Source organism: Catharus ustulatus, chromosome 2 (genome assembly GCF_009819885.2).
Source record: "Catharus ustulatus isolate bCatUst1 chromosome 2, bCatUst1.pri.v2, whole genome shotgun sequence".
NCBI lineage: Eukaryota > Metazoa > Chordata > Aves > Passeriformes > Turdidae > Catharus > Catharus ustulatus.
In genome coordinates, this window is record NC_046222.1 from 98,413,464 (window position 1) to 98,437,713 (window position 24,250).

Consider the following 24,250-nt stretch of genomic DNA (forward strand, 5'->3'; position numbering starts at 1 on the left):
TGGTATGCAGGGACAACTTCTACTGGACCAGGTTGCTCAAGGCCCCATCCAACCTGGCCTTGAACAATTTCAGGGTGGGGCATCCACAATTTCTCTGGGTGACCTTTTGCAGCATCTCACCATGCTCAGCGTAAAAAAAGTTTTCTTCTTTATGTCCAATCCAAGCCAACCCTCTTTCAATTTAAAACTCCTGTTATTGCAGGCCCTGGTAGTAAGGTTTTTCTTGACTTTTATAATTTCACCAACACAGAGGATGGCAAGAATAACTTCTAAGAAACAATATATTATTTTATGGTTTTTCGTGTAACTATACTGCTATAAACTAATGCTTTGAAAGAGAACATGTGAGTGTGAGACAGAAAGAAGGGCTAGCCCTAAGAGGCTTGTTTAGAGCTGTGTATTTACGTGTAAACTTCCCAGTATCTGGGTCTCTGATTGCAGATTACTTATAAAGAAGAGGTTGTTGAATTCATAACCCAACTGGCTGCCCCACCTTACCACACAGACGACAGAGTTGTTAATAAGAGCTCCTGAAGCACTGTGGCTTACTGCCTAATGCCATGAAAAAGATGAAACATGTAATGCCTTTCTAAAGCACTGGAAATATGAACTACTTCAGATAGTTCAGAGGCAGGACATGGACACAGCTCAGTGTCTCCCATAGGCAGCTACAGAATCATTTAGTGCAATACAGTCAGCTCTGCTGAGACCTCTACTTCATTTACATTTTCTCCCCTCTGCTGACTGCAGGCACAAAAACTACTCCACATAAAGCTCAGGAGGAAGAGGAAAGAACAGTGCCAGTGAATGGGACAGCTCTTCTGCCTACTTTGAGCAGAATGTTCGAACAGCTCTCCAGAAAGGAATGGTCTCTGGCACAATGAACATGCCCACAAGAATAGGTGGCAGTCAACAGATAAGAATCAAGCCTTGGCAGTTGCTAACAAGAGTCTTGCTCACTTATTTCTCATTGATCAAATACAAATGAAAACACCCTATTTTAAACTTGGCAATTTACACAAGTAGTCCTGGCATGGTTACATATGCACCACCATGATTTGACACAAAACACTCCCTGATTCTAAATTCACTGTCTCCTACAGTAACCAGTGGTTTCCTAAATCCACCCCTCCCCTCTCAGGGATGCAGATGAGAATGCACATAAAGAACAAAAGTTACTCAGGCTGATTACTCCATCCTTTCCGTCTGGTTATCCCCATATTTCTTAAACCTTTAATTCATTCCTCCTAAGCAGCATGCTTTTTAGTATTACTCCTGGTAGCATCAAGCACTGCTTGAGAAGCAGAGCACTCAGACTCACGTGTTGATAATTAGCAATACTAATTAAAGATTAGTAAGAAGATCCACCCTTTAGTTAGAAGACCCACCCTTTACATACCTGTTTTATTTAAATCTGACATTTCAAAAGCAACAGTGTTGGAAGGTTAGACACCAGTCCATGGGCTCAGTGCTCTCTGTCTCCTCTGCAGTAGTCATGCATACCAAAAGCAAAAAACAGAACTGGGAATGTAGATTCAGGCACCAGAATAAGGACGCAATTTTTGCTTGTCCCTGTTCCACAAAACGTGCTTTCATTTTGCAATGGACTGTGGCTGCTCTATTAACAGCAAATAATATGTCTATTATTTCATTATATCTTAACAGAAACAACATTTCTGTAGAAAGCTCTGACTGAAGGAATTAAAGAAATAATTCATTTTAGATCAACCCGCCTATATTAACAACTAGACGATGCCAAATTGTATCCTGTGAAAGAAATTATGCTTTTTCTCTACATCCAATAGGGATCAGGAGAAATTATGTATCTGACAGTCATACAAAATGCAATGAATTGAAAATTAAAACACACTGTAAACCAGAAACAGCAGGACAGCTCTCCGCAACAGCAAATTCTCCTTGTACGCTTTAGCAGCTGTTCTGATCACCATAATCACGGCATGAGTGAATTCCGAGCAAAGCACCTTCCATGTAAAATACAGGAATAGTTTGTGGACACATATGGCATACTGAGAACTACATCTGCAAATAAAATGATGCACTGCAAATTTAAACAAGGACAGATTACACACAGCCACACCAATATATTATATTTATACATGAATGCACACAAGCAGAATATAACTTTTGCCTTTGTACTAAAACACATCCCATTTTTCTCGGTAGGAAAACGTTATCTGGCAAAGTTCCTGCCTGACCTGCAATCAAGCAACTAAGAAAATTCAAAATACTAGACACACCTGTGCATTTCTTCAGAAGCAGCCACAATTCAGCAATATCTTTGTAGAGCAAGGAGATCAGGCTTAAGGTCATGTTGCTTCTAATCAATTTAGAGCAAAATAGTTCCGTGGACAGTGACCTATTTATCTGCAGCTCATCCTCAGTGCAAAATGAGAGCACAAAACTCCATCTTTCACTGGAAGCCAAGCCACTGGGGGCACAATGCCTTTCTTCAAATTACATGCAGAGTAAGTGTGCCTGTCAGCAGGCTCAGAGGTCCTCCGAAGGGCTTGCTGGCTGCTGGCTACCACTTCTTGTCTTCCTGCATAAAGCGCTGGCACGCATTAGATGCAAGCTGTTTGCTTTAAATGTGAACACATGCACTGTTCCAACATCATCAGAGTAAGAATGCATTAAAAAATTAATCCTAAGTGTGCCTTGTCAAAAAACCCTCCCTTTAAAAGCTCTAGTTTTAACAAACAATGGTACACTAAATCTAGCATTATCGTCTTTTTCTACCACCCACCCCTACTCAACACAAGGAACAAATGCCCTTTTTCCAATGAACCTTTGGCTAGAAACCTCCCTAGAAATACTGTCAGCTTTTCCTGTTTTTAAGGGAATTCTCACACACATCTTTGGTGGAACCAAACTGGGGTGGTGTTTTCCTTGGTGAGAAAGCCATCAAACACCTGCTCCCTGTGAAGGAGCCTACCCAAAGCAGCAGGAGCTGACAAAAAGACATTCTACTAATGTGACTTTGCAAGCAGAAATACACTGAAATCTTATGAGTAAGACAATGTAAAATAAGGCAACAAATGACAAAATAAACTAGAACAGAAGTATTCTGTATGATCTTTCAGACATGAACACTGAGCAACTTGCTTTACCTGATCCTTTAAAGTAATTGCCCAGTGACAGACTACCTGTTAATTAATACACTTGAGATTAGCTATCAGCATTCAGACTCACTAATACTAAGAGTGAGCCAAGGAGTACGAGTGACAGCAACAGCCATATGAAAACAAATGGATTGTTTTCCTTCCCTTCACAGTGTTGCAAGAGTCCTCTCCCGACGAGAGGTCAAGGAAAGAGGACAGCGAGGATAAAAAGCTTGAATTGATGGTTACATCTGTTCACAAAATCCCATTTGCAGATGGTAAAAAGCTCCATTTCTGCATCAGCACTCCAGCCATCAACCAATCCCATAAAAGCAAACCAAAACAAACCCAGGTCACTCACAGACCACACTAGAGGTTATTTTCTGAAGCACCCCACATCTGTTTCCCACCACTCATCTGCCATGGGGCAGGAACTGTTAATAACCCCACACCAGTCAGATGTTTTCTAACAAATCTATCATCTATACAAGCAACACTAGTCAGTGCATGACATTAATATGTGACCTTCAATTCTGCTATTTCCTTTTGGGGTCATTACTTTTTGTAGTAAGCCAAAACACAAGAGTTTTCTGAGAAATAACAGATGGTTTTAAATAAAGGTAGATTTACTTAATTATTCTGTCTTTTGTGAGTGATGAGCACATTAGATTGTGCAGAGAGTTAAAAATTAGTGAATGAGTCTTCACACTACTCCCACAAGCCATGTGAATACTCTCCCATGTGAAAGCTGAGAGGGAGCAGGTGACCTCTCTCAGATCAGGTAGCAGCATCTGTTGCACTGTCAGACAGAGGATCTATGTCTAGGCTCCAAGCCCAGACTCCCTCTTTTCAGGACAGCCACCCAACCTGCTGGGTGAAGTGTGCTCCCAGATCAGTATCATGATTTGAACTCCTCAAAGATCTGCACAATTCACAGCATTTTTATTTCTGGCTGTTGCACTACAGCACAGCTCCAGGAAGTCTCAGATACCTAATGCAAGTATACACACTGATATTAACTTCTTACTCAACAGTGCCAAGCTGGTATCAACAGTGGGCACAGAGTCCACTGCCATATGCTTGGCTGACCAGATACTTCTGTTAACAGTGGCGTGGGCTTGGTGTCACCTGCAGCACAGCATGCAGGAAATATAACCCTTATTATCTGATTGGTAATAAATGATCATAAAGCAGACATGGGAACCCTTTCCAAACATCCACAGAGAGGGAGAGGAAGTTTTATAGCCTCCTTGTGAGATTAAAACCATGCAGAAGTGGAGCTACACCCTTTTCCAGATAGGAATTACTCCCACCTAGATCAACACAATAAGATCCAGGAACCTGATACTTTGGCAAGCTGGCTACTTCCTTAAGAAAAAATAAATACAAAACCAAAAAATCCTCAATGAATATAAAAGAGGATATACAACATATCACATGTCGGTTGGGCTTGTTCTCATTGTTAGGACAGAGAGGAACTATAAATCTTTTTATTAATCAGCACTGACTGCTCCAGAGTCCCTTCATGTTGTACCCAACGTCGACAATTACATTTTAACAGGCTTCTGCCTTCAGATTTCACAGCAGAGAAAACAGAGAAATGAGTCATTCAGGTGAAAACCTAGTAGTAGCTCAAAAACAATTGAATTTATTGGATTAGCACAATATATACATGGAACAGTCATCCTCCAGGCTCCATAGATCACTCTTTCCTAGCCTTAAATCTCCAAACCCCACAGTTACATATATTGTAGAATCATGGAATGGCCTGGGTTGGAAGGGACCTAAAATACCATCTAGTTCCAATCCCTGTGCCAACAACTAATGAGGTTATTCAGAGCTCCATCCAACCTGGTCCTGAACACTTCCAGGGATAAGGTTTTTTTCCCAGATTGATCAAGATGTAGTAATGTCTGTGGCTAAGAGCACCAAAATAAAGCACTGTATGTTCCAATCCTGTTATCTTTCCATTTTGACCAACAAGGCACACCTTCACCTCCCCCTTTTAGCACCCCGTGTCTTTAGACTCAGCAACACACGTGAAGAAAAGGTAGCCACAGAGAGCTCAGCATTTGCTGTGGAGGAGCCTTGGAACCTGCCCCCAACTCTGCTGCAGGGACAGAAGCCCACAGAGTGTCTCTATGTAACTTGGTCTCAGATGCCTAGTTAAAAGGTGTCTAGGTAAAGGCAATTTTTTCCCTAGCAGTTCCATTCAGCACAAAAAGCTGGGCTGATGATACTACAGGCTCCTGGGAAACACTCTTCTGGTAAAAGAGGGTTCCAGACAGTAACCAAATGGCTTTTTGTGTTAGCACTCTATTTTGGATTGTGTGCATGGAAGAAATGTTTGCTCTATGGTTATAATACCTGAATTCCTTGCTGTGCATTTCAGAGAAGAGTAGAAAGAAAGAGCAAAAGCATTGAAGCATAAAATCTTTCCCTGGGTTCCATGATCCAGCTTAAAATAGAACCAGAGATGAAAACTGTGCTATGTAGGCATGCATGTTAACATGAAGACTTCAGGGCAAATTTAAGCTCTGTTAAAACACAAAGAAGCAAGAGCCCTCCTGAGAGAATCTTGATGGGCACAAGAGTATGTATTTATAAATGCAAAGAAATTAATTTCAGCTCCACTCAAGCTCAGCACTCAGGTTAATTCTCCCTCCCACCTCAGCATGGGATGTGAGTGACAGGATCCAGCCTGCAGAACAGAGGAAAACACTGTGGGAGAAGCTGTTAAAGGAGGGATGCAAAGTCAATTGAGGTTAAAGACTGTGTTATCCTAGTTTTATGAAACCCAGAGAAGGAAGCTAAGATTATGGTTTAAATATACAAGATACTGTACCTGCTTTGTAAAGTAAGTGCAAGTGTGCAACATAAGGGTGGCAATGTTCATGGTAAAGGATATTAAAGTCTGGCAAGTTCAACATTAAAATAGAATTATTAAACTTATTTTTCCCTTCAGGGGTGCTGTACATAGCAAAAGGCACACCAATAAAATAATGTGGCATTCAGCATGACAAAAGCTATCCTCACAGGATCATCCTTAGTATAATGCAAATGCACACTCTCTCAAAAAACTCTAGCAAAATACACCTAACTCACACCTGTAGCTGCAGAATTCATAAATTTGTGGAGTTTTGAAGACGTGGAGCAATTTGATGCATAATCTGTTGGCTTCTAGTTTAACATACTAGACTATTTAAAAGCTCCATTGATTTCCTTCTTCTAATCCTTCTTGATGGTTTTTTTCAAATAATGGATGTAAAAGAGATTTCATTCTTTTTGAAGTCATCAAGCACTCAAGATTTATATTCATGTCTGGTTTACATGAAAAGATTCCAGGGATTAAAATTAGTTTATGCACCCATTATACATACACACATACACACACACACATATATGTTTGTATAAATCCATTATGCTAAGCAGCTTGTTAAATCTGCACGCAGCAACAAAACTAATCCATTTTGAAGCTGCTTTGGCAATTTTCAGCTTAGATGGTAAGTCATCAAAAAAGGTCCCTGCATGATCTCTAAACTTAAATTTAAGCAAATACAACCAACAAAAAATTATTGTCAGGAAATAACAATAAAAAACCCCAATCAAAATTTCCATCCATGAAGAAATACACTCTTTCACTGAAAATCAGCATGTGCTAAATACAAATAGTTGCTGGAGCACTTAAAAGGATGCTCTTCAATGAAAAGGCTGAACCCTGCACTATCTTTCAAAAATATAATGCCTGGAAAAAACATAAGGAGAGCTACTGAGAAATTACATCTTAAAAAGTACACTTTACACTGTAAGACAATAATAAACTTCGAAGTTTTGAAGATTACACGTCCTTCACACCAGGTATCTAAGAAGTAAAACAAAAGGCAAGAGGTCAGTAACTTTGAAGGCAGAGTAACACCCTGTCAAGCATGGTACCTCTCTGGCCTCATGGCTACTCTTGGGGGCTTTCCCCAAAGCCATGACAGAAGCCTGCCCACTGAATGCAGTCAGAACCCTGCCCACTGAATGCAGTTATCACACATCTGTTTCACTTTCTAATTTAGACATCTTGTGGATGATACAATTCCCCCCAAATTGTCTGGTCCGAGACCCTGGCATGTAGTTTAATAGTGAAGGTCATTTTCTGGTGTTCTGTGAACTGAATTTTAATAACTTTATACTTTTTATTATTTATTATTTACATGTCCTTTCCAAACAAGCTCCTCTACAAGTCTTTAATCACAGGCCTCTCCTTGGCTGTGCTGAAGGGTTTACCAAGGTTTCTTGTTTCAGAGAGACACAAAAACTGGACTTTTTTTCAGGATTAATTTAATCACACAGGAGTTAGTAGTAAGCCCTTTATCCTGCAGTATTTAGTGACAGTTCCCCCATCCACAGCTGCAAAGGCCAACAAAGAAATGGATGTTTTTAACTTCACAAACAGCAGCAGTACTCAGAACAGCAGTGCCTGCACAGAGATAGTGCTACTCAGGCTGTGAGGAAAAGAGGATTTCTGGCTTGGGGCTCAGGGTTTCTGTAGGGGTGTTCAAAATTCAGAGGTGGGAGATTGCAGTCTGATGACAACTGAAAACTGTAATTAAAGGTGGAAACCAAATCACTGCTGAGCTTGGATAGAAAGCAGGACTAAAATTCAGAAAAATGAAGAGGATGAGATCCATTTTTATTCCAGCAATGGGATTAAAGGAGCAAATGAAGCAGAAAAAAAATGGATGTGGAGTTTAGTGGCAGCAGAAAGGAGAATTTAACATGAGTAATAACAACAGAAACAAATTGTGAAAGCAGCACAGGAATTAAAATTAGGAAAGGAAAAACAGGTTTATTATGTATTCTGAAACATATATACTAGTAAGAATATTAATTCAGTAAGCAAGGAACACCAACGGAGACCAATGCAACCAATGAAGGGTTGTGCCACAATCACATAAATAAATATATTTATAGCCAAAGTATAAAATAAAACTTTGTCAGCAATAGAACACCCTTTTTATGACTCTTAAAGTACACAGAATCTCTTTTTTTCCCAGATGAACAAGATACTCGGGAAGCAGAAAAACTTTAAGGTCAAAAGTTGTGGGAGAACCGGTTCCAAAGAAAATATCATATGCTTCTGCAATACTGATGAACACAGATAAAGGCTACACAACTATTTATTACAAAGGAAGGAAAGGAAAATTTGCAGAAATAATCATTTCCAAAAATCTATAAAGAGCAAACAGGACAGAGAGCCAAGAAGAGAGACCTGCTTTTGATCTGAGGCAAAACTAGGAGCTAAAAAAATATTAATTCCATCACATCTCTAAAATAATCAGTTGGGGTGGGTTTGGACAAGTTAGTTATGATATTTCAGTACTGAAGGATTACTCATAGCTTCAAATGGAATAAAAAAAATCTGGTTATAAGATCTTGTCATTACTTGTCATCTTAGATTGGCAAATATAAGCCAAATTCTCCAGAATGGGGCACCAATCTGAAGTCCTTACACTGTATAAATCTAACCCACACTGTTGAGATTACACTTGAAAATGGTAAAAGCTGCATAACTCATAGGATAAAAATGCCTCTGTCTTCTTACTTAACAAGGCAGTTTTGATTTTGACTCACAATTTGGAATTTTTGTGGCTTAGGTATGCGCACTGCAGCAAGCTGTCTGTGGCTGTGCAACCCACCAAGTCCCCACTCATGGGACAAGTGTGAAAAAAATCCAAGTAAATGCACTGAGCAATCCTCAAAGGTCACCATTCCCCCCACTTCAATATTTCCAAAAAGGTATCTCAATTTCTCCCACTGCTGATTCTTTCACACTCCTGGGCTTCAACAAGTTCCAGTTTCCTCCAGACAAGAAGATACTTAATGCCAGCAAAAGACAAGACCATATTCCACTGACCAAAAAGGAAAGAAGCAGAAAATAGACTGACTTCTTCTGGAGAAGCAACCAGGAGAATTGCTTTAGGTATGCAATAGAAATTCACTTCCTTTGAAGAGAGAAGTGAATGAGAGAACAAAATATCTTATCCCTTGTACTTAGCAGCATGATATTCTTAGTTAAATTTAGGCAGTGGAAAAGAGGTAAAGCTCACAGGAGTTGCTTTCTGAGGAAAGACATGACATAAATCACACCTGACCTTTATATTTTGTAGGTGCAGGATTTTAAAGAAAATACTAACATATTATTTTAAAAGGCACTGATTCCTTTAATGAGCCACTTCTATAAAATAAGTTCAAAAAATCTAAGCCTGCAAAGAGCTGCAGTAACATCCACAAACAACTGCAGCACAGCAGCTGTAGCTGTGTCCTGTTCCCAGTCTCCAGGATCCAAACAGGAAGCCAATGCCCTTACCTGATTGGAAAAGCAGCCAGTCCCTGCGATTATTAATCAACCTAAAGCAACAGACATTCTCCTTTTCCAATTTCCTGGGATGCTTCCTGGCCCATTCAGGAAAGCAGTGTGGTGGAGAAACTTTTTAACAGCAGCACTACCTTCATTTTCCACATCACAGCCTGCAGCTTGCCCTGTTGGTGTGTTTACTTTTGCCCAGGTGTGACAGGCTTGTGGCGTGAAACAACAAAACCCCGCCTCTGCCAAGGGTGGCTTGTGACTGTCAGCCTCTCATCTGGCCCCATTTCTCAGCACACCTTAAAAAACTCACCATTTTGAGAGGAGTAATGACAGAAAGAGATGCACCAGCCATGTAAGAGATGTAATTATGCAAAGTGATACAAACTTGGCAGCCACCACAAAAACCTCCCAATGCCCACCAATTAGGATGTCACAATTAAGAGAAAGCAACGCTTCTGGTATCCCCCACAGCTGCTGTTCTGGGAAAATGCCTCAACTCCAACCTCAACCTGTGTTTCTTCTCCTTTCTATAAGGAGAATGAAGATGTAAAGAAAGATGAAGAGAAGGCCAAAGAGCAAATTCCACCTGTTCTGACACATGCAGCAGCTGAACTAACGCTCATGAATCTCTCAAGAGTAAGACACAGCAGAGACACAACTCTCAGCCATTCCTTCTGCTCCTCCTGTTGTTGACTCTGCAAAAAAAAAAGCATTTATTTTCCACCAGCTCTTGCCTTACCAAGTGCATACCTGATTAGTTCAACATAATTTGAACTGAGCTCTTACCCCTGTGTTTGCACTAAGCGAAAAAGCACAAGGCAAGTGGATCAAAGGTGAGGGCACTCTTTGTAGTTCTCTGCGCTACAGTGGCAGCAAATGAGGCCTCTTCAGTTCAGGTCTCGTCCCACAGTCCATCTTTGAAGTATTAGCAGTGTCTTTTTAACATGACAGATCTTAGGTCTGTTGCCAAAAGCCTCCATCTCTCCATGCTCAAACACAGCACATCCTGTAATGCTGCTGTTTTCAGCCCCACAGCAGCTCAGCCAATGCTGAACACTCACAGACCCCTCTCCACAACACCAAATGCTCAGTACCAAGGATAACAAGTGCAGACACCCACCCAGTTCAAAGGACCAGCAAAGAACCAAATATACTGCTCAGACAAACAGAGCAACAGCAAAGTAGTATTAAGAGTATTAAAAGTACCCCCACTTCCCAATGAGGAACTCAGTTTGATGAGCTATATTTTTGAGGGAAGTTTCAGGGCAAGAAACTGAAGTTTTCCGTAAGAAGTATGTTGTACACACTTCTTCAGAGCATTTAGGGGAGTAAGGTACAAGGGGCCCTCGCATACTCCATTTTGTCCTCATTCTGAGTGTCTGGAAATGTCCATCCTTTTCTTCAATGGAATTTCTTCTCCTGTGCTATGAACAAATTTGAATTTACTTAATATAACACATATTCAAGTCCCTGCTGTTACCTGCATGTGATTCCTTAGGGCACAAAGAAGCAATGCCCATTTTATTTTTAATAACCCTATTTTATTAATTAGTGAGGAAAACAGCAGCTCAGCTACAAACAAGTAACACATGTAAGTATATTAGTCCCCACAAACCAACAATAAAAAAGCCTTGACTTCATTGAGCTTATTTCATGTTTTCTTCTTCAGGCAAGCAGAAAGAAGCTCTCATTGTACCTGAGTGGAAGGAAAAAAACTCAGCTCTGTTAGGAGCTTGCCCAAAATCTCATGCATCTGCCTGGCACCTCCTGGCAGCTGAGTGGTATTTAGCTTCAGCCAGCCCTGCTGGGGTGAATTCACTGCCTTTAAAGGTTTACAGGTGCAGCCACCAGCAGTTGGCTGATAAAGAGCTTATGCAAATACCCTTCTTGCAAGGTCTTCAGATCGAGCACTGTGCTGTAAACCAGCAAGCAAAGTTTCTCCTGAAGCCTAAATAAACCTAACGCAAACCTGTTCCTGTCTGTGGCAGCAGCTCCACTGAAGTTATTGCCTCCTGTACAACAGCAGAGGTTGGCAGCTAATCAGTGTATTTCTGGTGTACTCCACAATTTGGCACACTGCTACCCAAAGCCCACTTTGTTACGTTTTCTCTGGTTTTACATTATTGTTTTATAAAATATTGCCTCCCCTCACTGTCAGCACAGTGCTCTAAAACTTGTCTTCTCTTCCTGAAGCACCGATGCCTTTTGCAGGTTACAAGAGCAACCTCTGTTTTTTCCTTTCTAAAATAAACATGGTCACATAGAGGAAATTGTTTTAAAAAATTTAAACTATTCAAGAGTGAGCAAGCCCATTGTTTGCAGAGGAGACTTCAGGGCAGCAGCACGCTACAGAGCATCCACAAAAATCCTGTGGACCATGAGGGTTTGAGGCTGCTCTGTGCTGGGACAGGCGAGGGGACAGAGCATTCTCATTGTTGAAGTGTAAACAATAATAATAATAGGGTTTTGTAACCAAGAGAAGGAAGCAAACTAATGTGGAAAACAGTCGTTATTACTCTGTTTATGACTCCTTGTTCCCAAAAATGTGCTAGGTTACTTTGTAATGCTGAAGGGGATAAACTGGGGTGACCTGAAACTGGACAAATGGCTGAAACCCCATCTGATAAGATGGGCTTGGGAATACCTTTTCTGTTTTTTACACTGGAAGCATGCCAGAGTGGAAAACACTGGGTGGAGGATCCATAGCTCTTGTGACTGTCAGACTTTTATCCTCAAACTCCCAGACAAATTCCAGTTGTTTAGGGACTAAACACTGCCAAATGGTGGCTGTTACCTGAGTCCAAGCACATGATCCCCAAAACAACCTCCTGAAGCCTCAAAACCTAAAGTTCATCACAGATTTTTCCAACACAATCAAGTTCTCTGCATACAGTCTGATCTGAATTCAGACAACTGAATATAGAAACAATTTTCAAGGGCTGAGCCAAAGCCCCCAGTCCTTCTTTTGGCAAAGGCAAAGAAGCAGGCTTTATTGGGAGCCACTAAGTTCTTATGTTTTCAGGCTTTAATATTAATGGTAGATCACAGCAAACCTTCTTTAATGTCTTCAGTGAATGTGGCAGCAGGGATTGGTTTTGTGCTGGAAGTGCACATTACTCATACTTGTGAGCATGCTAACCAGCTTAGAGCACCCCAAAAAACTTGGAATCTTGCAATTTTTTTTTCCAAAGAATTGAGCCCTAAAATAACTCTCTAAAGGCAAATGACAACATCTGCAAAAATTATTACTACAACTTACCTTGCAGACAAAGAACATCATTTTCAATAGCTGGAAGTCAGAAAAAAAAATCAGAGAAAGAACCAAGGTCAAATGCTATCAACTAAAAGGGGGAAAGTTTACACTGGAAGCAGTAGACACCACCTGTACTTGCACCTGAAGTCCTTAAACAGCCTTTGATAGCCATCCTGGTAGATGACACAAATCATTACCTGTGCCCCATCTGCACAGTCAAGTTAAAATGTCTGAGGACAATACTAGAGGTCTGGATGGTAGAAGCTAGAGAGTTTGAAAGGAGACTTGAAGGAGAGGTGTGTTCTCTCCAGAAGGATGCGTTTTGAGCTTCTGTTTCAAAAATGAAGGTATAACAAACAGTATTAGAAAAGTAAAGTTTCTCTAATGTAAAAGGATAGAGGCAGCATCTTAAATTCTTCATTTCCCATATTACCTCTCTTTTAAAACAACTGACTTATTGATCCCTATCCACCTTCTCATATACACCTTTGGAATCCACCAAAGATGGTAAGAATTATGTATTTGGATAAAGCAAAGAAAAATGTTTATTTTTTAATCATGATGTCTTAGGAATTAGAGTATTCTGTGCCACAGACTCACTGCATGAAACAAGTTGCTTGTGTTTCATGGAAGAAGACAAAAACAAAGGCTATATATATTGCATTTTTCCTTCAAATAAAAGCTTGAAAAGCAAGTAGCTCCTTCCCCAAAAGCCAAGAGACAGATAAAGGAGTTCTTCAATTAGCACTCTGCCACCGGATCATATAAACGATATGTCACATACTTCTAAAGTGATTTTTCAGAGAAATAAAGCAAGAGAAGGAATTATTCAGAGGACTACTCATCACTAAAACAAATAAGCAACTATATTAAGCTTGTCCGTCTGAAACTCCTAATGGTTCTCAGAATATAGCCCTGTCCAGATTTAGATTACTGTAGGTAATTCACACATCACAAGAGCTGCTGTAATCAAGGACAACTCTAAGATAAATTTTCATGAGAATCGTACTGGACACAATTCTTAGGAGTGTACTCTTGACTAACTGCTCACATCTGAAATTACAGCTTCACTCCCTCCCAGCTGCTCCACCAGCTGCTGTGGTTTGTTAGGTGGACAAAACTCCTTACTAAATGACAACTGTAAGCCATTCCCACTGAGCCCTTCAGGACCTTTGTGTAACTTGGTCCCTGAACTCACTTTTCTGTAACCTCTTTTTAAAACAGCTCCAGAGCTGAGTAGAAACTTTGAAGTTACAAAGAAGGGTAAGAGCGATAATAATTAAATAGGGCAGAGATTCACTGCATGCTGTAAACAGTGTAGGTGGGAAAATCTCACTTTTTTTTCACCTGTGAGGTAAGAGGGAGAAGCAGCAATCCTCACAGAAAATTCCCAAGTCCTTCAGTTAGTTCTTTGGCCTCACTCCAAAAGGAAAGAATGAACTTGCTCAAGAGCCAGGTCCTTCACCCTAAATTGTGTGCAAGTCAACAAACTCACCAAATGACACCAAAGACTGCTGACAGATACTAATGAAGAGTAAGTATATGTGAAAATCAGAGCTGTCAGCAGCACCTGGACATTATTTTATGTTAAAAAAACACCAACCAACAAGACTGCAGAAGGTTTCATGCCATACTCAAGTCCAAGTGCAAGAAACAAACTATGATGTTGGATAAACTGCTGACTAAAATAAAATCTTTTTTGGGATGTTTTTTAGATCACTGAAAAAGAAATGAAACACATAAAAGTTGCGCTGATATCCGCTTCCTGCTTTGAAAGAAGATGTAATGGCTCCAAAATAAGATAAACTAAATAAGTAAATACAAGAGCTGGCTTTAGTCAGGAAGTGCTGGAAATCTTACAATAAACTTTGATACTTTTGGCTTAGGTTGCTTCAGCATGAGGCCATGTGTCTCCGACCTTTTCAGGTAGGCTTAACCTCTAGGTTAATTTGAAGATCATGTGAGATTTTGTTAAACACTGTAAGCACACACAGTAAGAGGAAGTAGTGTAAACCGTCCTATTAAGCACGACTTCAGCAGAACTAAACAGATTGCAACAGCACATGAGATTGGCAACTTCTTGGAAGAACAATGAAAAAGATAAAGGGAGTAAATAAAGCTACATCCTGGCTCCAGGACTGGTTCTGCCCAGAGAGTAAATATCTACTTGTTGACAATTCTCTGTGTGGAAAAGCAAAAGCATATGAAAAGTAAGTAATTTTTACTTTTAATTATTGAAGCAAAGTCTCGCAGATTATTGATTAGGGCAACTCTAAGTTCTTTCTTTCACTATTGCATTATTTTTTTGTATATATTCTTCAATGGCCATGAAAGCAGGAAAAATATAAATTCCTACTATCTCACTACCTATTATGGTATAATGTCATATATAGCTACTCCCTCTAATTAAATGGGCTTTTCAAATAGCACTAATGATCAGGAAGACATTTCTCCCCATTTCAAGAGTCAAAGACACAGTCAAATTTCATTTTCTGAGGATTCATTTTACACATACTGAAGAAACAGAACTATTTTTCACATTTTTTTCTTCCATTCACATGTGCAACCCTTAACATCACACAAAAACCCTTAGAATAGGTCTGTTCCTTGTAAGAACACTCAAGGACAGCTTGAATCTTAGCAAACAAAAAAAATTTGGAGAAAAAGAGAGGCTGAAGAGGTCCAAGTGAGCAGGCTCATGGAGTTCAGTCAGTGTGGAACTGTGGGAGAGGAGCCTAGAGGCAGAGTCTTGTATTGCCCCTAGTCCTGTGTGCCTGTCTCTTGCTTAGTAAAGAGACTTTTCTGGTTTTTTGGAGCAATCATCATCCAAGAGCCTAAAAGTGGTGGTCTGTATAGCAGTAACCCAAAATGTATTCCTTCCTTATTATGCACATATTGGAGAAGTAACATTCTTTCCTCTGAATTAAAGCACCAAAAATTTGAAAATAGTAACTTTTACAGCAAAATTCAGAATGTTCTAATTTTATTCAAATCGCTTTTTTAACACAAAAAAGTAAACCACAATAAGTAATTTCAGACATTCTGAGTAGGACCAACCTCACAAATCTGCTGATGTCATGTTTTTTAGGTATTTCTACTTTCTATCATGCCATACATCTTGATGTATTGTAAAATTCACTTCTCAAATCATGCATTTCCTTCACTTTTTAACACAAAGAATTCAGATTTTCAAAAAAAAGAAGCTAAGGTCTCTTGGATTTATAGGACAGGTCAATACAGACACTTAAGTGAAGGAAAAAAACATTTCCAGTGTTGCTGAATTGGTATCAGAATAGCAATAACCTCTTTATCAGAAAACATATACAGAACACATCCCTATTAAATTGTATGATGATGCTCTGAAAATTATTTCAGGGAAGAAATAGCTCACTTTTGATGGACATCCTGCTTGGGACCTTTTCTGTCTTCACAAGGATGTCAGTTGTGACTGGTTTTGCTGATGTGCTCACTTTTCACCAAGTAACTTGCCTGAGCCAAATAAATCAATTATCTACATCACAGTTATTAAATGGTAATAAGTTTGAGGAATGCTATCTGAGAAATAAAAAAGAAGTCTATAAAAACCTTATATGCAAATTGAAATCCCAAAATACCTGATGTTTTACTTCCTTTGGAAAAAGGGTTTTTAAGTACAACCCAAACACTACCATTTACCACTCAGACTCTCCAGTGATGTGTTTGCTATGAACAGTGTGTATTTTCAAGAATCAATGAGCTAGCAAAGTTTATATTAGGAGTCTTGAAACACATGAGGTTTTTTAGCATATATAAAACATGTTTAAAATACTCCCAAGAGCACAGCCCCAAGCCACACACCTTACACACCCCTGACTTAGCAGACTACACAGCTCTGTTTACATTTACAAGATCTAGGAGTTATTAAAATTTAAGCCAACTTACCCTGCGCCACAAAGTCCAGCCATGAACACCATTCTGAGAAAAAATAATAACTCTTCATTTCTGCTACTGAAATTCCTCTCTGATTCATCATCAGAGAAGAAAGAGGACCACTATTCCCTTCCCCTGCTCAGAACAAACTGCCCCAAGAAGGTAAGAGCTTTTGTGTTACCTGAACTTTGTTCCATAAATACAACAGGTGGCACAAGATGACTTTACAAATATATTTTCCCCCACTAATGTAATTGTTCTTGTAATTATCTCTTTAATTATAGTGTTCTCCCCTCGTCACCCCACCCTGAATATTTACAGACTGCTGATACACCCAGTGTCTGATACAGTATATATAAGCATAAACCCTTAGCTTGTTTTTGTTCATGTTAGGTTTTAACAAAGCAAAGCAAAACTGTTTTCATGTGGGTATTCACAATGCTATCTGGAACTAGTCATATTGAATTGCTCACCCACAGGAGCAGTTTATCACCTCTGCTATGGATTCACACCTAACTCTTTTCTTCATCATTCTGATCAAGAAAGTGCAAGAGCATTTCCAGCAGGACAGGTCAAAGTCTCAAGCACAGAAACTCAAAATCTCAGATTAATCCATTTGAAACACCTTTATGCAGCCAGAAAACAAAAGCATGAATGCAGCAAACAGTAAACAAAGCCTCACACACCTGGACCTATCTTTTATGGGGATTAACAGCAATGAAATTGTTGTGGCAGATTTTAACACTGAAGTGTCAGTGTTTGCACAGGCTCCAGGGAGGCTTTAGCTACACTGGAGCCCTCAGGTACTTAAATATTCTGCTATTTTTGTGTGTTCAGTTTGACATTTCCTGCATCCACAAATTTTGCCAGCCTGACCATAATCTAAGTCCCTCTCTACTTACAAGAATGTCCAAATATCCAATAGAAATACTCATACAGCTTCAGGAAAAGATATACCACATCGGCATCCCCTTGGCTGACACACATGATGCACAAGTGCTCTTCCTCTAGACTCTTCTTCACTCTTTGTGGTGGATTATTCAGGTTATGGATTAACCAAACTGTGACTCATCACTACAAAAACCTATTAGTATGAGATACCCACATTACAGTGCTGCTCATTTTCTGCAGAACTTCTTTGGATCAGAAGGACCCTGTGACACAGAGAGTCTCCTCAGACACCCACCCATCACACTCCCAGAACTACACGTGAGAGCAAACTGCCCCAGAGCTTCAGTCATCTTTGTCAGAAAACCAACCTGAATCCAGAGGGAAAAGATGCAGACCACAGGATGCCTCCCAAGATACTCCCCATCCATAGCACACACAGCACAGACTGAAGGCAGATGTCTCTGGCATCTCCTCTTGCCAGACTTGTTCTACAGCTCTCGGTTCAAGCTGACCTACTGTTCCCATTTGCTTAGAGAAAATAAGAGGGAGAATCTCAAAGCATGGTCTGTGAGCACTGTGCTGGGATGCCCATCTCAAAGGGCCACAGCACCTTGGAAAATCTCCCCTGCTGATGGGAGACAGGTGTCCCCAGAGAAGACTGCTCAGAGCCACAGCTTCCCAGGGCTGAAATCCTCCACAAGCCCACAAATGCTGTCCCACCTGCTTGCAGTCAGAGATGAAGAAGCGCACAGAAGACAGAGTCGGGCATGGATTCAGAAAACACGATGCTGTCTCACAGCACTCACTGTACCAGCCTGGACCCTGCCTGTCCAGGCAGGAGGGGCCACATGGCACCTGGTCCTCCCAAACGTCTGCATTCCAAAGAGCAAGTGTCACCAGAGCCAGGGCTCAGCCAGGGTGAGCGGATAAAGGCAACGCAGCCTGCCCTGAGCAAAAGACACCTGCAGAGAACAGCGCAACGGAGATTAGGGCAAGAGGACAATCCAACTGCCAACAAGCTGTAAGTAAATAAAGTCTGCTTTGTTAAAATGAAAATAAAACAGAGATGGATTTGATGAAGTATGATGACTCTGGAAGCCAGCCCAGCTTCCCTTGTTAAGGTAAATAAGGTAATGCAAAATCAATATATGAACTAGGACATTTATTGTTCAGTTAAAGGTTTCTATACTGTATATTAAATATTTTAACATGCAGGGAAAGGATGAAGTGACAGCAAGGCAAACATGCTCTCAGCAATTTCCAGAGATGCTAATGAAGAGAGAACAAAGCTTTGTGAGACTTGGGACGACAGGACAGAGCAGCTCAACTTTGCCACAAGGAGAAGAGAGGTGCATACATCATGGGATTCATAGAATCACAAGTGCATTTACTTTGGAAATACATTCTGCCAAAATTGTGATTTCACCCAGCATAACTACAGGACAGAAATGTTCCAAGGCTGGAATAGCTCTCCCTTTCCACAGTCTAAAATTTTGATCCACTTTCTGTGTAACTTTTCTCTGCAAGTGCCACTGACAGCCGAGGTTTGCTGCCAGGAAGGCTGGAAAACTCGTATCAGTCCAAAAAGCCATGAACCAGCTTTGACCAAAACAATGGAGTAATTCTTACTGCATATACAAGGTTAACATTAAAAACCTATAATTGCTTTCCTACTGTCAACATAAAATGGGTAACAGGAAGGAAAGGAAACAGAATTTTTGCATACTTGAAGACTTCAAACAGAAAAGGCTGCCACATGATCAAAAAGAGCTTTGGAATAATAATAAAGATGGGTGGGAGACAGAACAGACAGCTTCTCACAGAAACATACTATTTTCTGACTGTACACACACCTCTAAATAGTGAAAGGAAGATGTAAGTAAGACATGATTGCATAGCATTTCGAGATTTATATTAAAGATCTTGGACTAAAGGAAATTATGCAAAAATTAGGAATATTATCTGTAAGAATGTGTTCAATATATTAAATTTGTTTTTCTCCTATGTAGTCAGTGCTTTGCCTATACTTTGGATTAGCTCCAATACATTAATGAACGACCAGCAGGTGCTTGAAACTCATAAAAACATAAATATCATAAAATATTTGGTGAAAGTGGTGGCTTGCATGGCTGCACTTGGACTTGATTGCAGTGTGAGTGCTACCAAGTGACAGTTGAATCCTATGTAAAAGTAAGACTGAAATTTGATGAGACCTTGTTTTGTTTTGCTTTAAAAGAAGGTATTCCATGTGGTTAAAATACTACTAAATTTTTCCTGATTTTTTTCCTTTACTGTTATTAACAGAAATTTACATCAAAACTTTTTCTAGAATTAATTGTTATGTTTTGGTAATTTACTAGTAAACACTCCTAAAAGAATCAAACCTTGGCCTCACAAATGCCCACAACTGGTAAGTCAGGAAAGGTAAAAACTTCACGTCAGAAGTTATTTTTTTAAAAAAGTTTACTAAAAAAACCCTTATAATTTTAATTCTAAACACCATAGAGGACAAAAGACTCAGTGAACATAATACAAATGAAAGTGTAAGAAAATCAAATCACCTGAGAGGAATTTTTCTCTTCATATTGTTTTTTTCTAAGAGTGAATGTCAACATCAAATAAAGGAATACTGAAAGGCCTTGAAAATTAACAAAGGCAGATTAGTTTATATTGAATGTAGATTTCCAAATTAATTTTAAAAGAAACAAAAAAGTCCCTTTTTTTTTTTAAAGATCATAATAGATCCCTGCGCATTAAAAAAAAAAAAAAAAAAAAAAACAAGAAAATTTTAATTTATTACTGAAAAATCTACTTCAGTTTGTCTTAGCCAGTTAGGGTTCACTTATTCCAGAGAAAGAGAAAAAAACAAACTGCAGCTTTACTAAACACAAAGATTATATAATTATCAGTCACACTAACACATACTTCATGAAACAGATTTTGAGACTGAGTAAGTGGTGGCACATTCTAAATTTAGTACATTACAGATGTGATCAGAGGCTTCTTGATTTTTTGAGTGCAGTTATAAATATTTTCTTCTGCATAAATAGGTATACTTTTCAGGAGAGGAATACTCAAGCAATGTTCTTCTAGAATATAAAAGGAGGGCTGATGTAAAGCTTTCAAATCTATGTTAGATATTGTTATACACCTGGAAATGCAAGAAAAAAGAAGGTATAACATTTTTCTCCAGTAGGTACAGGTGACAGAGAGTAATTGTTATCCTGAGTAATAGCTAACATTGCTAAAGGTTTGTATTCTATAAGTGTAACAGTTGCTGGAACCCTATATGAGTACTCTTTCAGGAAAAAAAATACAAACACTCATTCCTGCAAGAATCATCAGTTGAAAGAAATCAGTAACACAAATCCTAGGCTGCTTACTGCTCATATTGAACTCTCATGCTGCTCCAGTTCAGTTGTGACATTTTGTGTACACACACACACCACACTATAGGATCACGTATACATTCACCTCACCAGAGCATATTTGATGTGGGTTATTTCTTGAATGCCTTCGGCCATGAGGGGTTTGGAAGAATCTTTGTAGGATCCTAAAAGGACTTTCGTGTCCTTCCCTTAAAAGGCGGCGTTGAGACATGGGTGAATCTTCACCAAACTATTCAACAAAGGAAATCAAAGATCTCCTCTTTAGAACAGCTCTCTTCTAACACACTGAAAAATACTCTGATTTTTAAAAACGTGAACAGAGTGTGAAATTTCTTCATCAAATTCAGATGATACCAAAAATGATGAAAAAGGACACAGTCTAAAGTCCTGGAAGAGGGTGCAGTGCAGTTATTTGTCTTGTATATGCTTTTCTTCAGGAGCCAATACCTAGTTCCACTAGAAAGGAAAAAGAAAGATTGGTTGCCCTTAATGGACTGTAAATATCAAGATGCTTTCTGCATGAAGCTGCAGCACCCTCTCAGTTCCTAGCATGTTGCACCCAGCAGACAGGACATCTTGCCACAGCTTCAGTCCCCTTTCACTGTAATCAGTATGAATAAAGAAGTCTCAGCTCCTCACACAAACAAGCGACATTTTAAGACAATATAAAAAGGTGCAAAACTGTCTGGTTTTTAGTGTTTTGTCCAAAATAAATACATACAAACTAACAACCCTGTGCTGTTTAGGATGAAGGAAAGTCCCCACAAAACATCCAGGCTGTCAATGCACTCCAACTGCACAGGGAGATCCAGCACCAGTGCTCATCCCAATAGCTGGCACAATCAATCACCTCCTTCTTCACATCCTTCTCCGTAATGTGAATGATGTCCAGCTGTTGCAAGGTTTCTCCTGAAGAAAGGCAAGTTGAAGGTGTTTCTTTTAACTTTACAGTCTTGTTTGTAAGTTCACAGCTCGCCACTCCAAGGACAGAAATATCACACTGACACTTGCTGCATTTCCCTTTTTGTCTCAAGCACCTGGCATCCTTCAGGGACAAGTGCTATGCTCGTCCAGCCAGTTAAAAGAAAATACCATTGTGAATACAATGCTGTCTATTAGAAACTCCTTTTCAGTTCATTTGCCCAAAGTTAAATTCCCATCACCAACACAACTTCTCTTCCTCCCCCTGCACAGAGGACTGAGCCCTTCAAAGGCAGAGCAGTTGCCAGAACATGTGAGCAGAGAGGTCTTACGAGAAAAACCTGGGTCTTCCTGGGAGTTAACAAACAGCTAATAGGAAGGAAGGGAGGGGAAATGAATCCCAGGCTTTCTTAAAGCATATCAGGAAACCCTACACTGTCTGCTCCCCCTGTCTCTTTCAGTGCAGGAGAGAGGAAATTGATAATGCTGCTTTACTTGGCAGTCAAGATTTTCCTCTCAATTCTGTTTAACTATGTCCTGTATGGCCACAGCCCAAAAATATACCATTATGCACATCACCCTGAAGAAGCATTTTCAAATATGATATATCATCTATTACTCTGAAAGCAAATTCAAAGGTACAATCTTTAATTAAGTCACATTGAAGTAAATATTAAATACCTTATCAAAAAATATTAGTTTGCATCCACTGTGTTAACAGAGAAGAATTGTTCCAGTGCTAGCTGGAAGAGGTTCAACTTTTGGCATGAAATCATGGACAAATGTGACAATCTTGAAATGTGACAACCAAGAAAAATATTTTTTCAAAAATTAAGAACAGATGAATTTCACACAAATACTACTTGTTTTGCAAATTCATGATATCAAGCAGACGGACCACTGCATATTGCAGCTGTGCTACATGTCAAAAGCTTTTCAAGCTTATTTGAGTACCCAGAAATTCAGGAAGGAAGGACAGGAGCAGCCTAGAGGTGGAACACCACCGTGGTACACACTGCCACTGTACTATACACTCAGGGTTCAAATAAAAGAGGAACTGAGGCAAGACACAGCATCCATATCAGGCCAAAATCTGCATTTTCTTGTGCTGCTTGTCACTGGGGGCACAAAGCAGCAGTTCTGGCCAGATAAAGGGTGACAAAAACACCCACACTGCAACATGTTCCTTGCTGAGTTTCCCAGTGGGGACACCAAATGTGGCCAGGAGATGCCTGTGGCCACTTGTCAGCCAGCAGGGCTTCCCTCCTGCCTGGCAGGATAACTGCTTGTTTGGGGCTTTTGGGCCACATCAGCCTCATGACCTAAGGACCTGTTACAGATAAATCAAGTGGGATGAGGATGAAACCACATCTTCTTTCAGCAGCCAAGCTTCACTAGAAAATGAGGCAGAGAGGATAAGAGAAAATGGTCTCAGGCTGCACCAGAGAGGTTTAAATTGAACAGTAGAAAATATTTCTTCACAAAAACATTTTACAGGCACTGGATCAGGCTGCACAGGGAAGGTTTAGTCACTGTCTCTGGAGGTATGTAAAAAGACATTTATGTGGCACTTAGGGACATGGTTTAATCGTGGACCTGCCAGTGTTGGGTTAACAGTTGGACTTGATGACCTTAAAAGTCTTTTCCAACCTAAATGATTCTCTGATTCTATGAAAAGTGACTCTTTGTCCCAGTGGTGTTTTGAGCATGTGATGACACCAGTAACTACACCAGCAGCACATGGTGAAAACCTCAACAGCAATTCATGTAGAGGATTTTTACAAGGGAAAAGGATGTTCTCCTTTCTTTCTTCACATATCAAATTCATGCAGAAGATTGATGACTTAAACTATAAAGTTGGTAAGTACACACAATCCTACTGAAATCTAGCCATTAGCTACATCCCTGTCCGCAAACAAGCTTTTAATCTTCTTTCAAGCACTCAAATTTGTGCCTAGAAGCAAAGAAATTAATCACAACAATGGCTGTGGTAGTGCGCAATCAGAAGGAAACAGATGGTGTAATGCACTGTTTTCCAAACAGCAGCAGCTTCTATCTCCAGGAAAATTAACTGAATATTTTCCCTTGCTGCTGGCATTACTATAACAAAAGGCCCTATTTGAAGGACATCTCTGCTGTGTACAGCATCAGCAGATTACACCAGAGTTTATAGGCAGCAATATTATTTAAGTATTAGTTGGCAGAACCAACTAGACTGCACCTATATCTCACATTACATAAACAGCAACATTCAGTGGATAACACCCCTCCAATTATCTTTAAATACCTGCACACAGCCTGGTGGAATCAACACAATTATGGCAATGAAATAGGGCTTATTTTTCTCATGCTTCATTTCCAGGTCTGTTTGTGACTGCAGGCAGAGTGTTGCACATTGACAAGAGAAGCAGCC

General features: G+C 39.8%; 1 protein-coding gene across 13 annotated transcripts in view; it reads right to left on the reverse strand.

The window, feature by feature from the left end:
• MCF2L (MCF.2 cell line derived transforming sequence like) overlaps positions 1 to 24,250 on the reverse strand; it is a 143,208-nt gene that overhangs the window by 73,905 nt on the left and 45,053 nt on the right. For 2 of the 13 annotated variants that reach the window (XM_033051217.2, XM_033051215.2), the window contains exon 1: positions 2,259 to 2,409. The exons of 9 other annotated variants lie outside the window; for them this stretch is intronic. In XM_033051217.2, coding sequence (XP_032907108.1) covers positions 2,259 to 2,331 — 73 coding nt within the window. In that variant the 5' untranslated portion in view covers positions 2,332 to 2,409. Of the gene's footprint in view, positions 1 to 2,258; positions 2,415 to 21,006; positions 21,118 to 24,250 lie in introns of those variants that run through there. 2 more of the 13 variants (XM_033051205.2, XM_033051211.1) reach the window with 2 other exon arrangements.